This window comes from Nesoenas mayeri, assembly GCF_963082525.1.
Source record: "Nesoenas mayeri genome assembly, chromosome: Z".
Classification (NCBI taxonomy): domain Eukaryota; kingdom Metazoa; phylum Chordata; class Aves; order Columbiformes; family Columbidae; genus Nesoenas; species Nesoenas mayeri.
In genome coordinates this window covers 15,807,276-15,832,260 of record NC_137542.1, presented here as the reverse complement: position 1 = coordinate 15,832,260, position 24,985 = coordinate 15,807,276, and the positions used below count along the sequence as shown (strand labels likewise).

Below are 24,985 nucleotides of genomic sequence, written 5' to 3'. Positions count from 1 at the left end.
CCAGTTCCATCTAGTCCACTCTGCTTACTATGCGGCAAAATCAAATCAAGCATTAAGATTTGACAGATTTAATTAATTGTAAATCTTTCAACTACCCAAAACTTCTCAGGATGGAGGGTTTAGGGAAGCAGTTTACCTGTCATCAGTATCCTTCTGTCTCATATCCTCTAATAAAAGGTGAATGGAATCTTTTTCTGCTTTGAGAAAAAGTTGGTTGGATTTGATTTAACTGGGTATACTAAACACATAGGACAACTCTGAGGTTCTATAAGCTGAAAATAACATTTCTTTTATAATAAGAAGTATTCCTCTAAAAAGAAATTTTTACAAATATGAAAGAGAGTTTTACCCCACTCATCATTCACCCACTCATGAGAATACTCTCTGGGGCAACAACAGTGCTGCTTCTAGATTTCATCTTTGGCTTTTAAGTGACATTCCCAGCTGCACTGTTCTGTATTTTCAGCACTATCCTCCATTTTTTGCTTATTTCTTCTACATGATAATGTGATGTTTTCTGAGTCACAAAAGCTCTGCTGGTGCTTTTACCAGGAGATTTCAATGGTGTATAAAGATTACTAAAAGCATCTTCAACAAAGATTCTAACTTCATGCAGCAACAGTCTCAAAAATTTCATATAAGCAAGACTCTAACACATGGGTTCTTAACACTTTGCCAATAATGCCAGTCTGATATGCACAGCAAAAATCCTGGAATTTGCCTAGAGAATTATCTGTAAGTCTCCCACCAGCAATAATGTTAGTATTTGTGGAAAGTTTTGGGAACAATCTCTAGTTCAAACAAGATTTTCAGCACTCAGAGACCTGAGGAAACTCTCAGGTATCCACAGTTTATGGAGTTCTCCAGCAAAATAACAAAACCAAAGTTTTTCTTTTGGCATTCTCACTGAACTATCCATACAGGGTGGTGGCGGAGGCAGGCATCAGCAAAAAGAAACTTATACAAAATTCTACTTTTTGTTGTTATTTTTAGCTAATCTAACAAGAGCAATGAAGTACAAGTAAAAGCACACAAAAGACTGCTAGGATATTATGGCCATTCAGAGTAACTCTCCCTAGTGAGAAGTCCACAATATACTTGGTGATGTGAAAGTGTTTAATTTTTCCTGGGCAACAGTGCAAGACACATTCACGCCAACTTTTACGTATTTCCTTCAAAATAAAATGAGGTGGTAATAAGTAAATATGAATGATTAAAAGGGCAACATAGAATATCCTCTTAATCAATATCAGAGGTCTCCTCACTTCATTACAAATTGGCAGCTGAAGCAGGAAATTGCCAAGTGCATACTTCTTCCTTGCTATCAGTTTCCCTAAAGCTATTATATTAGATAGCAAATATACGCCAAGTATCACAGCAGTGCAGTTGATCCCATTTTCACGAAATTCTTTCAGGAAGATGAACAAAACTGGAATTCTAGTATGTTCCTAAAAAGACAGGCTGCACTTTAAGGTTTACACAGTCGCAGCCATAGATTTGCAGTGATGAGAGGGCTCTGAGACACAATGACTCATTTATTGTTATTGCCCTTGACTGGGATATATGATACATTTAAACTTAGTTTTGAATACTTTTTAATATAAAATATGCAAATTTTTGACACCACCACAGCTTTTTTCATGGATGTGAGACACCGGTCATGACAATGCCCTTTCCAGATCTCTGCCTCAGGCAAATGGTAATTTCTGTGGATTTGCATTTTTATTTAAATTCTTAGTTTGTTACAGGGAGGTTGAAAAAGCCTTTCTGTCTTGCAGTGCTCTCTGAACCTTGGTCGCCTCTGATTGCAGGGTCTGATCTCAATTTCTTCAGCCAACATATGCATATGAATGATTCTAAAGACAGCAAGAGATAGCCTTTCCCAGGGGAAGATGAGATGTGAAGGTTTTAGTCATCAAAGTAGAAGGCATGACAAGCCTTTTCCACCAGCATGACTAAAGTTGCATGTGCTGGAAAACTGAGACTGGTATTAGCAAAAAGTATGCTGCCTGCAAGTGAGAGAGCACAGTCAACAAACATCAGTCAGTCAAACTGTATATTTATGGAGGGTGATTTAGAACAGTTCAGAATTTACTGAGGGACTACTGAGGTTTCTGGAGAAATGAGCTAGTGTGATGCATTATGCATGAAAAAGGGGCCGAAGTTTAGGAGTTCAAAAACAATTCAGAGTATCAGGAAAGGAACTATCAGGTATGTTTTCAGGAAGGCTGAATTGGAAACATTCATAGATTGGAGTAGAAATGGTAGTAGGTAGGAGTTCTAGACAGAGAAGGATCTGATAGCAGTGGCAATGTTCTGATAGTCCTAATCAGGGTCACCTGAGTTCAAGAGCAGGATAAAGATGAGCTGCAAATACTCCTAATGCCTAAAGAGGCAATTCTATTAGGACAAATACTCAAAATCGTGAATTTCTGGGCAGGGCAAAAGGCATTTAAATTAAGCTGGAAAATTATTTTGTCAGAACAGGCAGGGAGGGTGTGCCAGGAAGCATCTGTCAAAGTGTTAAAAGGTGTGAATTGCAGAATAAATTCAAATGCTGTTTATCCAAATCACCATAAAACACTAAACTGAATAAAAAAGGGAGAAGATTTTTAGAAGCATTACAGTCACGCTACAGGAAGGAAGTGCTTTTGCTGCTTCCAGGTGATAATACCCATTTCAAGCCCTGTGAAGGGATTAGTTTTTAGCAGTTTGTGGCAATGATGAGTAAACCATATATTTCCTAGAATTTAAAATCTCTACACCATGAACAAGTCATGTATGATGAACATGAGATACTGTTCACTGAACAGACATGCTGTCTAAAGTGTGAGGTTTTTCTGGAGGTCAACACAAAAGGATAGAAGTACTTTGCATTTTAAGTAGGTTATTTAAGCATCCTCACTTCATTTTTAAATGTTCAGGTAGGGGACACTAGCATTTACCTATCTGTAAAGTAATACAACCATATAAAAGGATACATAAATACAAAATACATGGTAATTCTTCAAGTTACATACTGATAGAGTGCAAAGTGATAAGTTGATCATAATACTTTCTATGTCTCAGGGTGAAGCATGGTGGTCCAAAACCCAGAAATGTAAGTCACACCAATAGCATAACTGAGAATTGTGATACTCGCTACCTGCAAAAACAGGCATTCAAAAGCCAATGTTGCCTGTACCTGTGGTGTTACTGTAGATTTTATCTATATAATCTCTGAATGGAAATACTTTTACAAAGTAACACATGGGAAACATTAACAGACACCATCTATTTGAGGCCCTCAGTACCTGTGTTTCAGGTCAGAAAGTGTTGTTGTAACACAAGGTGAGGGGTGGATGCAGTATCACACACTGCCTTAGTGTCAGGATTTGTAGTGTTGAACTGGAGTGTGTCATCTGTCCTGTGATAATCATAGCTCTCAGGGAGATCCTGGCTCAGATGTTAAACTCTTGTCTTTTGTGATGAACTTTTTCAGGTCTTCTGAATGTTTCTTTTCACTTAATGAAGTAGCTGTCTGCAGGCAACTTAAGCTGTTTCAATTTTTTATTATTATTTGCTATGCTATTTGATTGCTATCAATATCAATATATTGACCATTACTTAGATGGCAGAGTCCCCACCATGCAGGTCATTTACTCTCAAGTCTGTCAGATTTCAGTGAAGGCCTAAGTATTGACCGTGCAAGTCTCCGTCAGAAAAGCCTGACTCTGGACACTCAGGAGTATGGGCAGCCTTATGCCTGCAGCATAGGTAGGAAACCCCCAGGAAAACAGAACCCACAGCAGAAGTGAAGGCTGCAAGCTGGAGGTGTGCAGGTGTCCTGCAGAAGCTGGGCACTGGCATGACGCAGTGCAGGAGCACCCGCACAGGAGCAGCAGGTGCCCCTATTCACTCCCAGCCTTGACACTCGTCCCCATGCAGGTTCACACCACCCTCAGGCCTCTCAGGAGATGTCCTGTCTCTCTGCTTGCTCCTCTCCCAGCTCCAGCCCCAGTACCCCTGCTTGGCTCAGCAGGTGCCTGACCTGAGAGCCGTGGGCACAGAGGAGAGGCAGGCAGGAAGGGCTGGTGCCTTGTCAGAAAGAGTTATCTGGGAGCTAGAGGAGAAAGGCATTCATGCCTGTCATTCGTGCTAAGGCGGTAGCTTAAGGAGGAAAAGGAGCTATCAAGATGATGCCAAACATGGCTTTCAAGGAGCATTGCTGCAGGCACCCGTCCCAGGAGAAAGCTGAACATTTGCAGAGGTGGCAGGCCTGGGTGCAGCACACCCGCCCCTGGCATGTGCAGCTCCCCTTCCAGCTGGACTTGTGCCTTGGAAGACCAACTGTGCTGAAGCTGCCAGCACTCAGGAGGAAAACAAACCAGTCTGCAGAGTATATGACACAACTTGTTGGTCTGAAAGGCATGGGAGATTTCAGACATATGTAACACAACAGCTCTTCAAAATAATTTATTTTGTGCTCCTGCTCCTGCCAAAGCAAGTTTGCTCTAGGTGTTGTGTGAATGAGTCCTGTTAGCTACGCCCCCGTCAGGCAGAAATATCAGTATAGTAGAGCAATTATTATTATTTTCTCTGTTAATTTAACACACTATACCCTTTGCATTGTCTGAGTAATATACAGTGAACAAAGCCCATCAACTAGATGTCTTCTGTCTTTTTAATAGGAGTATGAAGGACTGATAGATTCGTGGAATTTAAGTTAATTTATCCTGTCAAAAAGTACAGGACTCATCAAAGTAATCTCTTAAGACATTTTTCAAATAGAACACTTAAACTGCTGATTTGGGGTGTTTTGTTTGGGGTTTTGTTTGTTTGTTTTGTGTTTTTTGGTTGGTTGGTTGTTGTTTGGTTGGGTGGTTTTTTGTGGAACACACACACAAAAAACCCCAACACATGACAAGCTAGGAAAGATGCAGTTGCCATTAACGGTACAATGACTGTCTGCTGTTCTGCTGTATCTTCAAGCTGATTTTTAAAGTAATATATTAAGACATTGTGTATTATTGTGGTACTTTCTTCCTCACTTGCACAATTACAGTGTCAGTAATTCTGTGGAGCTCTATACCATTTACAGAAATGCAATTTATCTATGCAAAATTCTTCAAGGGTAAAACCTTTCCAATGACAATATTAATCTAGTGCTTTGTAAATGTCATTTAATCTTCATAACATTGTTTGGATGTGGTACTGTTATTTCCATTGGAATGGCCTTGGATATTATGCATTCTAATGCATGTAGACCTGGATTATGCATACAGACCATGTTTATTAGAAAGAAACATTTCTTACTCCGATGAGTGAGAAATGTTTTGAAATCTCTTTCTTCCTTAGGCAGTAGATGCTTTTATAGTATAATTATTTCATTTCTGAGCTCGGTATATTAATCTTTTTTCCAACCACTCCTCAGCAAACTGATGAGCTGGAAAGTGCAAAAGGCTTCAGGGTGGAACTTTAGCAGTGGTAGAAGAGTCAGGAAAACAGCAGAGATTCCCAAAAACATGGAAAAAAAAAAAAAAAAGAAAGTCCACTGAAAGTCCACTTCCATCTTCTTAAAACACTAGTACATAATTTCTCAAACTTTTCCAGGCCTTTATCCATCAAGCTAAGTTCACTTGCCATTATCTAAATGACCCATTTGTCTTTTCCAAAATTTCCCAGTGCCAGACGTGCATTTCCAAAATTTTTAGAGTTTTGTGGAGACAGGCAGATCTCTGAAGATGCAAATATGCACACTGACACAGAGGGCTCCTGTGACTGCAGAGGCTGCTATGCTTAGAGGGCCTGTATAGTCCCCATCACACACCTCCAGGGCTCCAGCATCTGCCTGCGCTTTAGCTGGAAAATTCCAGCTTGCTGACCTGGCGCTGACTCCTCGCTGTGAAAACACAATGAGATCCATTCTCCTATCATGGACAAGTTATGCACATAAAAACCCTGTTGACTGAAAGGAGAATAGAGCCCTTTGGCCTTAACATGACAAGATTTCTTTGAATGCTTACATCATTTTTCAGTGAACTGTGCTGAGGATGGAGAACACTTTCTCCCCTCCCCCTCCTTTGATCCTTCCCCTTTGCAGATATCTGCAGGAGCGTACTTAGTACCTCTTATTGGTATAAGGCTCTCAAAAAGAAGCTTCATTCTTTTCAGCCAGTTTCCTCAGTCCCTAACTTGGGTAGGGACACACTTTTTATTTTAATGCAATTGGCATTCACTCTGATATGTCTGCCCACCTCCCCCCTCCAAGTCCCCTGTTGCACAGTGGCTTTGATTAAACTGATAGGTGAGATGCTTTGTGATCATCTTTTTGATGTTAAAAGATATATCTGATAGCTGGGAGACAACACGGGTAAGAATTATTCTGAGTCAGAATCTATCAAAAGGGCTAGAAATTCTGAGACCCTGTAGTTTCCTTCAAGTCAAGTGACATCCATCTCTCACATAACTGGCATGATAATGGTTAATTTTGCTCTAAACTATTGTTTTCTATAATCTCTAGATGTTATATCATTTAGATATTATACCAATAACACTACAGCAAACCAGGCCAACTAGTCATGACAACACCAAAACCAACCAACCAAACAATAACCTGATATATTACTATTCTCTTCAGCTCCTTTTTTCTTCCAGAAAAACACAAAAAAAGAGGTAGGTTCTGAAGATAATGAGATTGGACTGACTTAAGGTGGAGAAGAAAGAACTGAGGATTTGAATTCTTGCACTGAAAATCCCTGAATTTCTAATCTTGACACCTGCAAAAGAAAAATTTAAAAAATTATCAAAAGGGCAGAAACAACCATATAATAGTCCAAAAAAGGGTTTGACCTAGGGCTCTCTCAAGTAGATAGAAGTTCCCTTATTGTCTTCAGTGACTTTAGATCCAAGCTCCAAGAAACTATTAAGTGTAGAACTACTTGGTTTTTGTTGTTTTTTTTTTTTTTTAATGGCAGATAGCAACCTTATAAATTAAAAAAAATATTTGGAACACTCATTTGGTAAACTTGTGGTAATGGGTTGCTTCTTAGTCAAACAGTAAGATATTCACAAGAATAAAGTAGTAATTGGTTGTTTATTCTTTGAACAACTTGGAAACAGTAGGGTGTGAGCATAAGTTTTTCTTTGAATGTGATAACAACTTAGGTAAAATATCTTGTTAGGTTGTTGGTTTTTAGTTTTGCTTCTTGGGTTTTTCTGTAATATTGTGTAAAAAAAGTTGTATCATGTAATCATTTAGTGTTTATTTTATTATGTGTACCTTCAACTCAGAGGGTTGGCATTATTGTTCCTAACAGTGATGGATACAAGCAGATCATGCCCTATGACCTCTACCATCCCCTTCCTCGGTACGTAAAACAGTCAACAAGATACTAGGATTAACAAATACGTTTACTTATTTTTCTCCTCTGCTCTGCATTTCTACTTTGCTCTTAAACTAAGATAACAGATGCTGCTTTTCTCTTGCTCTGAAATCCTGCAGATTGACCTGGAATTGTTCAAGTGCTAACCTGTTGTTACAAATTCTGTTGGTGCAAAACTGAAATAGTATCCCAGCTGAAGAAGCAATGCAGACTCATTGTGTGTGGTCCCTTTCTTTCTCTCTTTCCTCATCCCCCACCCCACCTCCCTTTTCCTCTCACACCTCTCCTTTTTCTAACCTTCACTCATTTCTGGACAGGACCGTAACCTGTGGCTTTGTAAATGAACCATCAGATTTCCTCTCTCTCTCTCCAACAGTGCTGCTTCTTGCATGCTTATAAATTGTGGGATTTTGTGTTTAGACAGTATTTGTGTTGTGATCCTGCAAACTCGTGCTAATGCCTTCTCCAAGGGCATTAATCCATTGGCTTTTCTAAGAAATCATAGATGAGGGACAGGAACAGGGTCAAGGCCTGATTCGTATTATTCATTATCTCACAATTAAAATATCTGTAATGTAAGACATGAGATTGTTATGGAAGAAATAATCACACGAATACTTAGTCTTAAAGCAGTGAATAAGACTGGTGTTGATAAAGATGTCTGGTAGCTGAAGGATAATAATATTTTTATTTTTAAATACTGCCTGGACATGCAGTAGTATTGCACTGTGTTTCCTTCTTCATTAAATTATTGAGTCATGGAATATGAAATCACAGGAAGAAACCCCTAGGCAGCTTGTTAGTCTCATCTTGGTGAGGAAAGGACCTCCTTCAAACGATGGTGAGGCCTAATGCAGAGAGCTTTCAGCATCAGTGTGTAAGTGCAATACATTCACATTCAGCAGTCTCCTGACAAACCAGGGACCCACCCCAAACTGTGAGTGAGAAGACAAGGAGGAGAGCAGTTTACTTGCCAAGAATTGTGGCTGCCATTCATGTTGACACCCTCTATCAATGATCTGTGTCATTTGGATTAGACTTTCCCTAGCTAAGTGTTTATGGTTATGAACACAGTCATTATCACCAAATATTTGTGAGATACATTCATAAAATAGATATTGCGGCTAATTATTTTTTCCCCTTTTCTCTGTTCTTTATTAAAAAAAAAAAAAAAAGTTTGTTTTTCAATTTTTCAATTTTGTACAAGTTACATGTACATTGACAAAAGACATAGAACAATTTCATATCAGAGAATGATTCAGCAGTACTTAACAGTAGAGGGACTGTATTTAAGGAAAAAGCATTCTGAGCTGACAACTAGGCAGAGACTTTTTTACTACTGAAGAAAATCCAAAATAAGGATCAAAATGTCCTGAGGTATTTGGCTTTCAGTAACACTGAAAGCAAAAACCAAAATCATTCTCTGAAAATGATGAAAAGGCTGAGGCTGCTTCTCAAGATGTTCTGGATTACCATCTTGCCCTGTAACACTCCCTTTACATCCACTCTCCGAACCACACTGTTCTCCATTAAAACCTCTCATTGACTGTTCAGGCTGGAAACTTTGTCCCCCTTCTTCCCGCTGGTGCTTCCCCTCTTCTACCTCTCCTCCACTCCCAAATGTGCTCCTGTGTGCTCCTCCACTCTCAAATGTGCTCCACAAACATGACTCAGATCTTTCTCCTTCACACTGAGAAGGAAGACACAGCCACATCTCCAAACCTCAGAGGCAGCAGAAACTGAACAGACCATGGGGCTCACATATGAGAGGGCCAAGTCAGTGGGATAAAAAAAGTCTTTCCACTGAACCTGCGGAGTCTGGGCAAGACAAATACAAACAAACAAAAAAAGTGGAGTGTTGCCAGGTAGATAGAAAGAGCACACTTATACAGCTTCAGGCATTCTCAGGATTATAGAGGAATAACCACACTGGATCATGACAATGGTCCTTGATCTTCTCTATGACAATGGCTTGAATATAGGTAAGGAAATGCCAGACTATTTTATGTGGACAAACTGTACACGTATGAAGCAATACAGCCATGCATACATATGCATCACTGTAAAAGAAGGATTATTCTCATAAGATGCACAGCTTTTCATAAGGTACACTTTGTTCTGTGGATTTATCACTACATTGTCAAATGGCACCTGTAGATGGTTTCTCAGTTCCTCTCACTGCATCAGTTTTAAGGAAACAAGGCACATGTGGTTTATTCATCAGAGGCCACATATCCTATCAGTATAGCCACGTCTTCTTTTTGCTAATATCCTCCCGTCTTCTTTTTTTTCCACAACTCCTGTTGTTTCCCTGGAAAGAAACAATGCTGTTTCCCTGTATGTTCTTGCAAAAGAAGCATCAGCTTCACAACACACTGAGCTTCCAGTGATTTGTGGCAAAAAATTCCTCAGAACATGACAAATTATGAAGATATGATAATCCCATGAATTCAATAAAAGTAATTGAGAGTATTTAGAGTTTCTGTGGTAGTAGTAACTGGTTTAGTGGGGTAGAGGAAATTTCATATTACTAACTTGTGATTTGAAGATGGCAGCCGTAAGAATGCTTTGCTGTTATGACTATGTATGAATATAACTATAACTATAACTATAACTATAACTATAACTATAACTATAACTATAACTATAACTATAACTATAACTTTAACTATAACTATAACTATAACTATAAAGATAATTAATTCTTACTGACAGTAATCAGAAAAGAATAAATCCTCCTGCAGATAGCAGTTTATGCATTTGTGAGGGTGGAGGTGGGGGCACCAGGGGTTCCTTTCCTGAATATCTCTCTGGTTTGTTTTTTCCTTTTTTCCTCAGATGGGAAAGTACACCCTGGACTGCCTGTTCCTCATCTTGTGGAGGAGGCATTCAAAGCCGCAGCATCTCATGTGTGGAAGAAGACATTCAGGGGCATATCAGCCCTGTGGAAGAATGGAAATGCATGTATACTCCAAAGATGCCTGTTGTCCAGCCTTGCAATATATTTGACTGCCCAAAGTGGCTTGCTCAGGAATGGTCTCCGGTAATCAGCTTACCTTTGTTGGTTTGTAAGCAGTAGAAATGTAACTTAAATTATGATCTATTGAGCTTGTGGAAGCAGAAACATTCACTGCTTTCTTTCCTTATTACCATGACCTCTTTTTAAAATTATGCTATTTGTCTAACAGCAAAGTAAATACTCAGGAATGAGGTATTAATAAGATATACATGATTAAGGAGAATTATGGAAAAATAAATCAGATCAGTAATGTTAAGTAGTGACCTTCTACTAATAGTATACTGTGAACATAAATGAAATGCACGAAACAAAACCAGTAAGCATGTAATGGTATATCTTTATTACAACTTTTCAGCCATAAATTGAACATTATTAATTGCTGAGAAATTTCCAGCAATATGTAAAGCCATAAATTACTCTGCTCTTTGATGCTTGTAGTTATCTGTTTCTGACTCGCCTTTCTTTCTGTATGAAGGTAAATATCTTTGAAAAGTCCTTCTACAAAAGTAGAAAAGTACTCTGATAACGTGCTTGAAGGCTTAATCTTGAATGTAGTTTCTCACAACCCCAGTTTCAAAATTAGTAAAACGGGTTTCAGAACCTAAGCTAGCTCATTCACAGGTGATTGCAAAGTATTTAGTGATTATCAGATGAAAGCTGCTATCCAAGAGGAAAGTAATATTGGTATTATCCTTAGCTTTTTCCCCTGGTTGGTAGTTTTGATCCTTTCCTGTGCAACCACTTATTAAACAATCTGAACAGGAGGAAAAATTGGTGTACCTTACCAAAAATAAATGAAAAAATACTTGAGAAGGTGTCTGAGGGAAGAAAGCCTAATAGTTTCCCATTATGTTTGATACCATGTTCCAAAATAGCTGAGTGACACCCTTGTTAACTCATAAGCCCCAGTACTTTGTCCAGGCAAAGCAGAGTGACTCCAGATGAAAATGACAGGGTGTTACTGAGCATATTCAGTATGGGATGAATGGCCACAAGCCAAGTAGCCAATGCTGAGTGACACTGCAAAAGAAACCCAGCAGCAAAATGCCCAAACCAAGTAAATGTGCAAAGGCAAAAATTTCTGTTTGTTTTGTACCTTATCCATAACTACCAAATATATTACAAATAATTTATGTTTAGAGTTGGGTGTTTCTGCATCGTGTTTACTCTCTGATGTCCACATACTTTTACTGCATATTCCCCTTTTATCTGTCACTCCTGTGACGTATCATACACACTTTTTTTAAATTTTTTTTTTCCCCAGTGCACTGTGACCTGTGGACAAGGACTCAGATACCGTGTGGTCCTTTGCATTGATCACAGGGGGATGCATACAGGGGGCTGTAGTCCTAAAACAAAGCCACACATTAAAGAAGAATGCATCGTACCCACTCCTTGCTACAAACCAAAAGGTAATGAGGCAGAAGGATTCTCATAATTTTTTTCAATGATCTTATATGTTGAGCAGTTTTGTTTTGTTGCTGATAGCACTGTTTCCACCTACACTGAGTTGTAAATTTACGCCTTTGAGGCCTGCCATTCTAGTTCCAGTCTGCCTGCCAGCAACTTGGAGTGAATGCTGGCCCCTTCCTCTTTCTTACAAGCTCTGGGTTAATCACTGTGAATTGTGATCTGGCAGACCAAGCCATGTAAATATAAATTTGACCATAGTGTAAGCAGGTTTGATCTCACTGATTGTATCTGGGCTAATTTCATAACTTGGAGCTTAAAATAAGTCAGAAGCAAGCATCTTAGATCCCAATATGAAGTTCCTCTTACTAGCAAGGCTGCAAAATTTTGTACACTGTTAGACTTGAAACATCTTATAGCAAAGAATACTCACAAATTATATGGAAAAGTTTCCTGACTTAGGCTTCAGACAGAGAACAATACAGGGGTAAATCCCCCATATTTTTTGAGAGAAGAAGAAAATATTTTGTCAGTTGTTTGGAGGTTCTTATGGGGTGGGAAAGTTAGTAAAAGTTCTGGAGACTGGATTTGATTAATGAGCTGTGGCCAGGTGCAGTAGACACAGGTATTTGACCATTTCAGAAGGTACATGAGTGTCCATATGTTTTTGCATGTATACAAACTCTATCAATGCAACCACTGTTTCTGTGTGCTGACTAACCTATGGAAATTTCTGGGCTATGGCAATGCAGGTGAACTTAATTTTCCTAAACTGGAGACTTAAGCTGTACTGCAAGAAGAAATTAATTCCTTTTAAAAAATAATTTACTATCCTGATAAGACAAGTTACTATGAAGCTCTGTGAAATAAGAATGACCCATGACCTTGTGCTGATCCAAGGTGCAAGAATAAAATCTGGGACTTTAATTTCTGCACTCAGTGGCCCATGGTGGGTGCACTTGCAAAGTTTCTAGATTCCAGTTTATCTGGAACATGAGAATTCACTGTGTCTGCCAGCCAACAAAGTGGCAAAACCCAGACACGGCCTCTGGGGACCAATGGCTACGTTTGCACTGTATTCTGCTAGCTAACGTGAGCTCACTCCATCCACCTTCCAAGTTAAGAAAAAAAAAAGGCCCTGTGGCTGTGTTAGCATGACTGACTCTGAGCCACATGTGGAGATCCGGTGGGTTTGGGCTCAGTCAGCTGCCTTTATGGGGCTTTATCTGTTTATGGTGTTAAGAGCACAGGTAAAGTAACATCCTGTCTGTCTGCAGCACCCAGTGTAAGCAAAAAGCAGTAAGACCCCCAAAAAATCAGGCTTTTCAAACCACCTACAACTGACTTCTTCTGCCTACGGAACCTGAGAAGGGCGCAAGACCAACAAGGAAAGCCTTGCTTGTCTACATCTGTCAAGAAGTCTCTTCCAATGGGATTTGTATGGGAAAAAAAGTAAATCACTGTTTCCTGGAAGCCCACCCTTGCAACAGAATAGCATCTTTACCTTGGATAAACTCTTATGCTGCCCTTTACAGTATATATGTATGGTATATATACAGTATATATATATATATATATATATACAGTGATTAATTTTTGGCTGTAGGCAGTTGTTTCTTTCTTACATTTTTTCCCCATAGTATGGAATGTCTTACATGAAGCATACTGTTTTGCTTGGGTTTGATTTTACTTTTCATCTTGGTTCTGCAACACTCTCACAGTTCTATCTCCACAATGCAAGTGGCAACATTTGAAACCCCAGGTACCTGGAGGCTGAATCATGCTTTCAGAAGAGAGTTGGATCAGATGATATCCAGAGGTCTCTTCCAGTCAAAATTATTCTGTTTATGTGCTGGAAAATTATCCCTTTTATTTCACAAATCTGGAGGTAGAAATTTAAATAAGTAGGAGTAGCAGAATACCTCACCTCTACTGAATGTTTTAGTCTTAGCCTGCTTTTCTTTCTGCAGCTGGATTAACATGAGGCAGAAAAACAATCTTCCTAGCTAACTGAAGGAGGAAGACAAAAAATGTGGAATTCCCTCTTCTGACACACTGCGCTAAACCAAAATAGGATGCAAATAGCTCCTGTAATTTATTTCATTTTAGTTTATTCAAGCACTGAGGCATTTTACCTTATACCAGTAATGGGAAAAAATACGATACCCCTAGATCAAGTAGTGATTTTCACTTTTAATATAGAAGGTGTATTAATCTAGTACAACTTTCTGTGTAATATAAGATTTAAGTATTTTTACTAGAACTGTGTTATAAAAGGAGAGATTTTACTTTAATCTCCAAAGGTAAAAAATCCTCCTTAGCTTATGTTAGGAGTGCCTTTTGTTAATTTTTTGTCAAAGCACACTGCCCAACATCAACATTTCTAATCCTTTAACTCATTTTACAGTCTAGATGATAATTAACTACACCTCTAAAAAAAGAAAAGTTATTTAAAAAATCACATAACAGGCGACAGTACACAAGAGCTTTTGCTTTTTACAAGCACTTGCATCCAAGCAAAAAAGCACAGAAGTAAGATTTGGCTTTCCAAAACCCATAAAACAAGCTGCAGAACATATAAATAGAAACATCTCCTACGTATTTTGGATAACAAATACAGTAAAACATAGATTAAACTAAGAGCTGTGCTGGCAAATATTCATCTTTAAATGGCACTAATAAATATGTTAGAGCTTGGCAAGCAATTTCTAAAAGTCATAGTAACTCTATTACTGTCCTTTTTTTTCCTCAGTTAATAACTTGCTCCAAATAAATTTGTTTGACTAAACTTGCAGTAGCTGTGAAATCGAGTTGTGAGTTGTTTTTCCTCTATGACATGTGGGAAATTTCATGTGCATACATGAATGGTTCACTGTTGTGCACAATAGAGTCACAAACAATTCCTGACTATCCTGAATGACAGTAATCTGCTCCCATTGGCAAGTACAAATCCGTGAATTATATGAACCTGAAAGGCATAGGTGATTTGTGAGTGGCAAACAGGTCTGGCCCTGGTTCTCCTCAGTGGCCTGAGTCTTGCTGCCTTTAAATTGTGTTTTTTTCCCCCAGTCCTGGCCCAGAATATTTTGTTGAAATGCAGAGCTCCTTCTCAAATTATAGTGCCAAATTTGCTCTTACTTTATACCCCTGTAGAGCCAAAACAGCTCTACTGCCTTCAGCTCAATTACTCCACTTTGACACCACATGAAAGCGGAGTTTGGCTCGCAAAGCAGCGTGGCCCAGCGGTCCCTGGAGCAGAGCGGCTTATTATGCTGTGCGCACATCCTGAAGGGGAAGAAAAGCAGCTCTACTGTTTTCCATCAGAAATGACAGAAAAAGTATCAAGCTTGTTTTTTTTAAAATCCACATAGCTGATGAACTGATAAACTCAAACTTGAGAAGTATAGCTGGGCCATTTTATTACCATTTCTCTGTTTTTCTGCTGTATCACTCATCAAATCAGGATTTTCTTCCTTTTTGTAATGCATCAAAAACAAGCTTAATATGTCTTCTGAAGTTCTAAAATTTAAGGGAAGACACGGAGATTTTTATACATTTCACCTCTGCAGGGTCAGTGGAGGCACATTACACTTGCAAGACTTGGTCCAGAAAACACTTTCCAAAATGCCCGCTTTTACAGCCCAGTTGGATAGTCTGAAAATTGACTTAACTTGCATTTCCAGCTTTAGAACATCATAGAACATCATAGCCCTTCTAACTGCAACCATACACTATCTGGCCATATAACGCTGGAAGAGTTATAGTCCAGAAGGACAAAGGAGTTTCTTTCTCTCTGTCCTGCTCTCCTTTTTCTTTCTCTCTTCTTAGAGCTCAGGATTCATGTGGATGAAGCACACGCGCATCACAGGCATGCTCAGCAAGAGATGGGTGGCTGGCACACGTAGCAGAGTTGCTTACTGAATGCTTCATATTTTCACATGCTTGTGTTTGTTCCATAGAGAAACTTCCTGTGGAAGCAAAGTTGCCGTGGTATAAGCAGGCTCAAGAGCTGGAGGAAGGAGCAGTGGTGTCTGAAGAACCATCGTAAGTCTTAAAAATTTGCTTATAACAGGTTCTTATCGTGGGGATATCAGGGCCTTGTGCTGAACTAACAGAGTCTCTTTAAATTGTATTTGGATTTCATTAGACCATAAAGGCTAAACTCAGCCCTGTGGAAATCAGTGTGCTTAAGGCTGTATCACACTTAGGTATGAAGAGAATTCAAGAGGGCAAATGGAGATTTAATTTGAACAAGTATATACATGTTTTATTTGAAGTCAAATATAGTATATTACAGTGAGAGTTTGTCTACCTACCTATAATGGAATCATACAATATAGTAGTTATATGTTCCCCACTACCATGGTGTATCCACAGCTCAGCACCTTTACTTGTTCTCACAATAACCCTGCAAAGTAAGACGTAAAATACAGTGATGAGTCCACCTTTCCTCTTCTTGCAGGAAGAGTGTAGTAGCAGCAAATAAACTAGAAACCTCAGCCCTGTAGTTTGGATTGCCTTATCATCACTTACCTCGTCATTTCAGGGATTTCCCCCTCCCTGCTTTCCTAGCCACTTCGTGATCTTTGCCTAGCCAGCTCAGTCAGCACCTTGTTCTCATTAGCAGCTCCTCTTCCTCCTGCAGACCCTCTTCGATGGCAGGTTGGCATATGTACATACACTGACAGTTCTTTCGTGTTAGGGCTTCCTGAAATGTTGAGAACTGTACATTTTCCTCCTAAATACATAAAATTAACTAATTACTTCCCTTAACTGTAACTTTTTTCTTTTCCTATTTTTTTGTCTTCTGTTTTGTGAACAAAAATACCATTGTGTTAGAAAGTGAAGGGTGTGAAATAGTTACAGGTAATGCTAAAAGAAAAACTATTACAAAAAAAAAGGCTGGGAAAGATCACTTCCACTTAGGGCTGGTACCTTTCTGTTTAATATATCAGTAAGAAGATCTGAGTGTATGAATCTGACCTGATGTAGCCAGGTTTTTCACACACTGCTATTGAAAATGCAGTTTAGCAGTTTCTGCTTGTGCTCCATTTCATTAATAGCAGGACTGCAGAAGAAGTTAGAAAAATTTAGTGGCTTAAAAACCCCTCAGAATTTCATTCAGAATTGAGTTTTACTGTCATTTATGGATAATTAATCTTACTTAGGCCTATAAAATTGCAATGAAAAGGAAGTTGCCATTAAACTGGTGTACCATATAAACCTTTAGCAATAAGGCTGAGAAATTAGAAACACTGTTGCAATTCTGGTTTGGATTTTTTTATTCTGGAACTGTGGTAAATGCATGCTATAACTGTAACCCCTGTACTGTAACCCCTGTACTCAGCTTTAGTTAGTATCCAGTTCCTCCTGGCTGAGCATATGGCATTTTTTATTGCAACTGCAGCTGTGTGTTACATTAAAAAACATTGTTTGTTATGCAATATAATTGCAGTTTTGGTATGGCTAATCTGAAGTAATTCAAAACTGGAACATTGACATAGATCTAGAGACATATATAATAAAGCCCTCAAAATAAAAATAATTTTATTCCAGCTGCTATATGTATACATAAATACATACAAATACAGACATGCATGTGTACACACACAGATTTATAGACACAGATACAAACATATATATTCATATGTGTATATATCTATTAGCAGCAGCTATCGTATGTAATATAATGAAATGTTTCCAGAACTTCACAGACTTTGTAGTTTGATTCATTCAGAGTCAAAATCTAGAAAATTCAATATTGGTTCATGCACTCATTTTTCACGTGTAAAGTGCAGTCTATTTTCTTGTGATTTTTCTTGTGACCATACTAAACCACTTAGCTTAGCATACACAGAAAAAGATGTATTATCAGGAAGTTTATCGAAAGGAAGTATACTGATATTTGGTCGTATCTCAACTTATTTGTACACTAAGAAATTTTTGAGATAGATTTCATGAACAATTTTGACAGTACAATAGAGAAAGAATATGGAGATATATATAGGAGTCTATATAGCTTTAAATATTAACAAGGGGGTTGTAGAGAACAGGCATCATCTGCAGGGAAAGATGAAGAGGCTTTTGTTTGTCATGATGTGTATTTTTAAAAAAATGTTCTGGAAAATCTTACAGGTATATTACTTACAATATTAAAAAAGACCTTGAGACATATAAAGGGAAAGGAGTTTAAGAATTTTGAAGTGATTTAAGTGCAGCAATGACATCTCTTTACTTTATAGTAAAGTACTGTTCTGCTATAATACAGGCCCTGTTCTGGAAACACAATCTCATCTTTTTAGCCCATCTCATGCAAAACTTGAGTGATACCAGTGGGATGCTCACGTACCAATACAGTGTGGCACAACTCAGACTAGGTTCAGTCTGCCAAGGGGTGACATATTATACATCTTTTTATCCCTGCAAAGCACAAGTCTGGGAGCATGTACAATCTTTATTTTAGACTGTTGAGAAATCATCATGACATTAAATTAAATTAAATTAAAATAAATTGAAATACAGATTTTTCACATGTGTTGACCAACAGCTAACACAAAGGGCACAAATTCAGGGTCTTTATGCAAACTTTCCCAACACCTGGAGATTTCCATGCCTTGTGTTTAGTTTGGAATGACTTTTAATGGTAAAGAATGAGACAGAAAGACCAAATAAAATCTTAGAAAACTTGTGCTGCAAGGACCATCCATGCTATCCCCCACTGTAAACTGTAAGAACCATCTGCATGTTGTTGAATATATAATCTGTTGACAGTGACCTTGAGCAATGAACTTCCACATAAAACTGGTTTGCTGCCTCACTACTTATAGTGTTTTTCATTAATGTCTAACTTTAAATACTTATTCCTTTTAGATCCTGGTTATTAGATAGGAAAAAAAAAAAAAAAAAGTATGTAATCTCATTTAAAAAAAAAAAAAGAGAGAGAGAAAAGAAACCAGAACTCACCAAGATTCAATGAACAGTCAACTCTGATGCTGGTTTCATAACATCAGTTTTCCTCATTCAGCTGTGCAGGGATTTCAAATAAACCAATTAGCTGAAAAGCAAGGTGTATTACATGATCATTCACGCTTTCGCTTGTGTTTCAGCAGGTATTTATGCAGAGACATAACATAATACAGAATCACAGAATCACAAAATGTTAGGCATTGGAAGGGAACTCAAAAGATCGTCCAGTCCAATCCCCCTGCCGGAGCTGAAACACTTAGATGAGGTTACACAGGAATGTGTCCAGGCAGGTTTTGAATGTCTCCAGAGAAGGAGACTCCACAACATACCTGGGCAGCCTGTTCCAGTGCTGTGTTACTCTCACTGAGAAGTTACTTCTTAAATTTTAGTGAAACCTCTTGTGTTCCAGTTTGTACCCATTACCCCTTGTCACCGAGAAGAGCCTGGCTCCATCCTCATGACTCTCAGCCTTTACATATTTATAAACGCTAATGAGGTCACCCCACAGTCTCCTCTTCTCCAAGCTAAAGAGACACAGCTCCCTCAGCCTTTCCTCATAAGGGAGATGCTCCACTCCCTTCATCATCTTTGTTGCCCTGCGCTGGACTCTCTCCAGCAGTTCCCTGTTCTTCTTGAACTGGGGGGCCCAGACCTGGACACAATATTCCAGGTGTGGTCTCACCAGGGCGGAGTAGAGGGGAAGGAGAACCTCTCTCGACCTACTAACCACCCTCCTTCTAATACACCCTAGGATGCCATTGGCCTTCCTGGCTACAAGGGCCCAGTGCTGGCTCATGGTCATCCTGCTGTCCACCAGGACCCCCAGGTCCCTTTCCCCTACGCTGCTCTCTAACAGGTCGCTCCCCAACTTATATTGGAACCTGGGGTTGTTCCTACCCAGATGCAAGACTCTACACTTGCTTTTGTTATATTTCATTAAATTTCTGCCCATCCAACTCTCCAGCCTGTCCAGGTCTCTCTGGATGGCAGCACAGCCTTCTGGCATGTCAGCCACTCCTCCCAGCTTGGTGTCATCAGCAAACTTGCTGACAGTGCACTCTATTTCTTTATCCAAGTCATTGATGAATATATTGAATAGTACTGGTCCCAGTACCATTGCCATGACCTACCATGCTGACAGAAGTCAGGCTGTCACCCATATATTTCCGCTGATGAAGCATAGAACCATGCTAATTTGAAGGTTAGAATGATGAAAAGTCTTTAAATGTTGGATCATGCACTAGCTGGTGTAAGGCAGCATGTGATCTGGCAAGCTATTTTACTGACTGAATATGAGTAACTCGAACATGACCATCAATTTTTTACTGTTTTGGGCCTAAGTCTGTTGTGGGGTGTTACTTTCATACTTTGCTGTAAATATTTACAGAAAACATACCTGGAGTTGTAAAAAACAATTTTAATTTCTTGCTTCCCCTCCTCTGAGGAAGCCACTTCTTTTCTTGGATCCAGTAGAGTGGAGCTGGCTGAACAGGGTTTGAGGGTGGGAGTTGAGCTGGGCAGCCAGAATGGGTTTTCTCTGAGATCTCACTCCTGTACTCAGCAGAGAGGTAACGATGGGGAGGGGAGAGTCAGCGTGCAGGAAAAGAGGGGCAGCTGTAGAGCAGGAGAAGCAGCAGATGCCTCCAGTGGCATGGTCAGCCAGATGCTGAAAAGACGGCATTGTGTGTTCATGAGTGTTGGAGTGATGGAAGTTTCTTCAGACAAGCTATGTTGTGATTGTCCTACTTGCTCTGTATGAGTGCAATAATTACCAATTTCATGGCTGCACTGCGCAGATGTTGGCGAGGACTCATCCTTTTCCTACACTTCATCTGAGACTCTTCCCAGCCTTTCTGTTTCTACCAAGTCACTGCCCCCATTCTCCTCTACAGAGAAGGCTGTTCTTTGCAGCCAGTAGACCATTCTTCTCCTAACACTGTTATCCTTTCTTCCTTACCATTCTTCAGGCAGGGAAAGCAAACTCCATCTAAAAGAAACTCTATTGTCCTTCTCAGAGTTTATTTTTCATGGGAAGTTTAACAACTAAAGATTAAATTTTCAGCAGATTTCTTCCATGCATTGAGTTCTCCTATTTCTGAGTCTCTGTCTTATGAGTTTTAGAACTTTCTGTTGAATACAATTTTTGCTGTGAAATTGCATACTATGAGTTATAACGTTACACATTTTTTACTTTGTCCTTACACCTATAATTTGTGATCATTCTCTAATGTGTGCTGCTAGAGCAGCAGACACCTCACTTTCATTCCATCTGCATATAGTGCTTTCCATTATTTATTTCTTTAGGAATTTCTAAAGGAAGTGAATCCTACAGTTTAATTTTGTCTGTATATATCTGTCTGTCAGTTGCCTTCCTCTTCTCCCAGTAATGTCTGAATTTATTCCTATTAACTCATTTTGACAAAGGTATAAAGTTATCACAGAGAATTTCACCCCTCTGTCAAATTCGGTAATATTCACTCGGAAACTCAGTGGTAGTATTCTCCACGTTTCACTGAACTAAATGACTAGGTAGAAAACTGCTGCCCTACAGTTCCCCATTGAAGGAAAGATTTCTAAAGGGGTTCTGTCCTTAAGAGATACCAGTGAATCCATTTGGGCGTTCAGCCTTCAGATATAAATCCATGTTAAACCAGTCTTCATTGGTTCTGCTGCCCAGAGAATTAATCATAACTTGTTCAGCTATTTGAAGGCTAGAAGAAATAGTTATGTCTATGTTGTCTGACATGCTGCTGCCCTAGATGGGGTAAATTAAATATAGTATAAATATCATATAAATATAATTGCTGACAGAACTATGAAATAGGCTAGGTTTACTATTAAATACTCTAGGTTGGTAAGAAAGTATTGTAATCTTTGTTAGGACAAAGGATTAAGGTAACAAATCCTTGCTATCTTGTGTTGTTGTACATATTGTCCTTCTACTGCTGTTCATCTCTGAAGTGACCAGGCCTTCAGAATATGTTATCTGAGGGAGAATCCACAGTATCTTTCTTTCTGACTTCTTTCACTGGAGCTCATTACACCAGCACAGCATGACAGCCGGACTCAGAAAAAGCAGCAGTCATGATTAAAAAAGCATGGGTTTTTCTATGTATAATAAGATTGGTTTTATGGGTGGTGGAGGGGTTGTTTAAAAGATTTCTCTCTCTAACTTTTGAAAAATGCTTTTATATGTTAACACCATACCCAGCTTTTAACATACTACCATAAATAACCCTTGTGCTAGCCATAAAAAGAATGGAGAAGGGAGGGAAAGAGGGCAAACAATAATATCTGGATGCCAGATGGCACCATCATAGTGATGAGACTGGTTCAGTAAAAAACAAAAGGAAATTCCTGACATGCATCAGTGAGGGTGACGAAGCCCTCAGGGAACTGTGTATGGACAGAGAGGCCAGTGTGGCAGTTACTCAATATCTCTTTCTTACTCTTCAGTAGTTGTTTATGTTTTCAAAGACTTGTAAGGTATTTTATTTTGGTTTTCCCTCTTTAGTTGTTTCCATCATGATATTTGTACCTGATTCACAGGTTAATAAGTAATTTTAGAACTCCCTGTAAATGTTTTACTTTAAAAATAAACCACATTATGATTGCCAAAAAGGTAGTGAGGACAAACACATGTACTATCAACTGCTAGGCTTTTACTTGTCCACTTCCATGTCATGCAGTGAAGGAAGAAAGAAGCTTAGGGAACCTTCTCCATTTTACGATCTAATGGCAAAATAATTAAACTATATATGTGGTTGGTCATAGGGAAGATCAGCAATGCAGCAGGCTAACATTAGGTAATGATTTCTATCTGTGCATTCAATAAGGGCCTGTAGAGAGTTACCAATACTAGGGTTTTATGTGTAATATCTATACAGGACAGAAACAGTTATCTTTCCCTGGATAGGAAGGCAGTGGTGAATTTATTGAGAGCACCAATAGTATAGAATGATTTGACACAAAATATCTTATTTAAATTAGATTGAAGAAAAACTAGAGACTGTAATCACTCGGATTGGAATTGGAGCTATGCAGCTGGCTCTGGTGCCATTACTCTTACAGATGGTGACCTCTGTTTCACTTCTCTGAACAATCACAGCAGAAGCTACGCAGTGCTGTGTGTGAGCATCCTGTGGTGTTATCCACACCTTAAAACCTGTGGAAAGATGGTCTTTCCTGGAGAAAAAGGACAGCTTTGCATTTCAGCCCAAGACAAGGAGTCTGGAAGTCTGAGTTCAGTTCCTGGTTCTATCACAGGAACAAACAGCTGAGCTTTTTATTTCACCAGTAGTATCTGATTAATAGATAATCTGTGCCTTTGAACACTCAGTTTTACTGAGTCTTATTCTGCAGTTCTCAAAATCTGAGACTTTGTCTGAACTGTGAATTTACCCAATGATGAATTAACAACAACAACAAAAAAGGGCAATACATAATTAAGTAGCAGTTAAGAAGTCACTTTTCTCCATAGCTCAAAAGACATCAGTCTGTATACACAGTTGTTTGGTTTTTTTTTCTTTCTGCACAACAGACATCGCAGGAACTCAAGTCCTAGGCAGGGGATGCTATGTCTAGGTACATCACATGGTCTGGTTATCTTCACAAAACTCAGCAGGGCTTTCCATGCGTCTCACCCTGAACCCACTATGACTGCTGTGGAAGGTCTGCCATCACTGAGTGCTGGCCCTGTCTTTGTGTTTCTCTTCTTCTGCCTTCCCCAGTTATGTACGTGTTCCTATACGGAGGGGAATATACACTAGGCCTCAGCCTTGCCCAGAGTATAAAGAAAAAAATATCACTGTCCAGAGACTAGGCACTGTCATTGTCATCACTGTTCTCAGCTGAAATTTGGTCATCACTTTTGCTGCCTTTATGTGCAAGTGATCATTACATAACACATTTTAGTCTACAAAAGCTGGATTTGTAAATACATTCCCTTTATATGATTTAAAGATGAAGGATTTTTTTAAAAGTACTAGACACACTGCTGTCTGAAAGGGATATTCTCATGTGTGAATGTGAATAATATCTACAAATGCAAATATTCCTTGCAAAATTGAGCTGGGCAAGTGCTATTTATTCTGTTTGTGTGTGGATTAAATTGTGTGTACAGTTGCAATTCACTTGTATTTGCAAGTCCATGGGATATGCAGCCTGAACGCTGGACTGCTGTGTATTTCAGTTTGGCCAATATTCTATATTAAGTGCTTTACAAATGAACACAGTAAGTTGTTTTGCAATCATAATAAAGTTTCCTTACAATACATTTTCATAGTGCACTACAAAAGTAACAAGCCAAAACCAGGCTCAGTACTACACCTGAATGACTCCTGGAGAAGTCCATCGATGTCAGTGGCAATTACATTTCTTTTCCTCCATTCCCAGAATGCATTATGTAGCCCAGTGTAGGCTAATGTGCATACAACAAATGGTGCAACAACAGTCCCTCCAGCTGAGTACAACCTTATGCACACTATGAAACCTCAACATCTAACAAAAAACACTGAAAAAAACACTGAAAAATATAATGCTTTCTAAATCCAGAACTCAGTGTTTTGCAAGGGTGTTTGATAATGGGAAAGTGTTGCTGCTCCATCACCATCAAAGTGCCCACATGTCAAGAAAACATGTATAGGTGTTTGTGTACAAGCACTTGAGAGCACTGCCCACTTGCAGGGGGTGACAGGCAGAGGGACCCTTCAGCCATCCCACAGCTGGATGGTGTAATACTGTCCATGCTCCAGCAGTTGATCAGCAGCAGACACAATTAAGTCAGTCGTAACAAAGCAAGGACATGACCTTCCCTCCATCCATCTTTCACTGCTCCACCTAATAGTGATCTTTCTAAAACAGGAGAAAAAGAATACTCTTTAAAATATTTGTCAGAGCTCTCAGAACACAGCTACTGACATATTTTTCTTTTGGAGAAGTATTGTCATGTCTGATGCGCAGAGGAATAAAAGAAGATGATCTCTGATGCAATTACAACATGCTAATCGATGAGAAGTACACTAAGAGCTATGAAATACTCAATGTAATCTCTTTGAGGCAAGAGGCACCTTTTTATTTTCATTAGTGCAACAATTAGCACAATCAGGTTCTGGCTGACAGCAACTACTGCCACGTTACTAAAACTAGTTATTGCCTTTTTCTTATTTACTAGGGTTGTAATAACAAGACGATACAGACTATTATTACAATGGGATTTACCAAGACC

General features: G+C 39.0%; 1 protein-coding gene across 1 annotated transcript in view; it reads left to right on the top strand.

The window, feature by feature from the left end:
* The window catches only part of ADAMTSL1 (ADAMTS like 1), a gene marked incomplete at both ends in the record, with an annotated part of 188,679 nt that overhangs the window by 80,741 nt on the left and 82,953 nt on the right, over positions 1-24,985 (top strand). The window contains 4 exons of the mRNA XM_080362499.1: positions 7,299-7,349; positions 10,203-10,407; positions 11,648-11,795; positions 15,753-15,837. Of these exons, the coding sequence (XP_080218625.1) occupies positions 7,299-7,349; positions 10,203-10,407; positions 11,648-11,795; positions 15,753-15,837 (489 nt within the window). The remainder of the gene's footprint in view (positions 1-7,298; positions 7,350-10,202; positions 10,408-11,647; positions 11,796-15,752; positions 15,838-24,985) is intronic.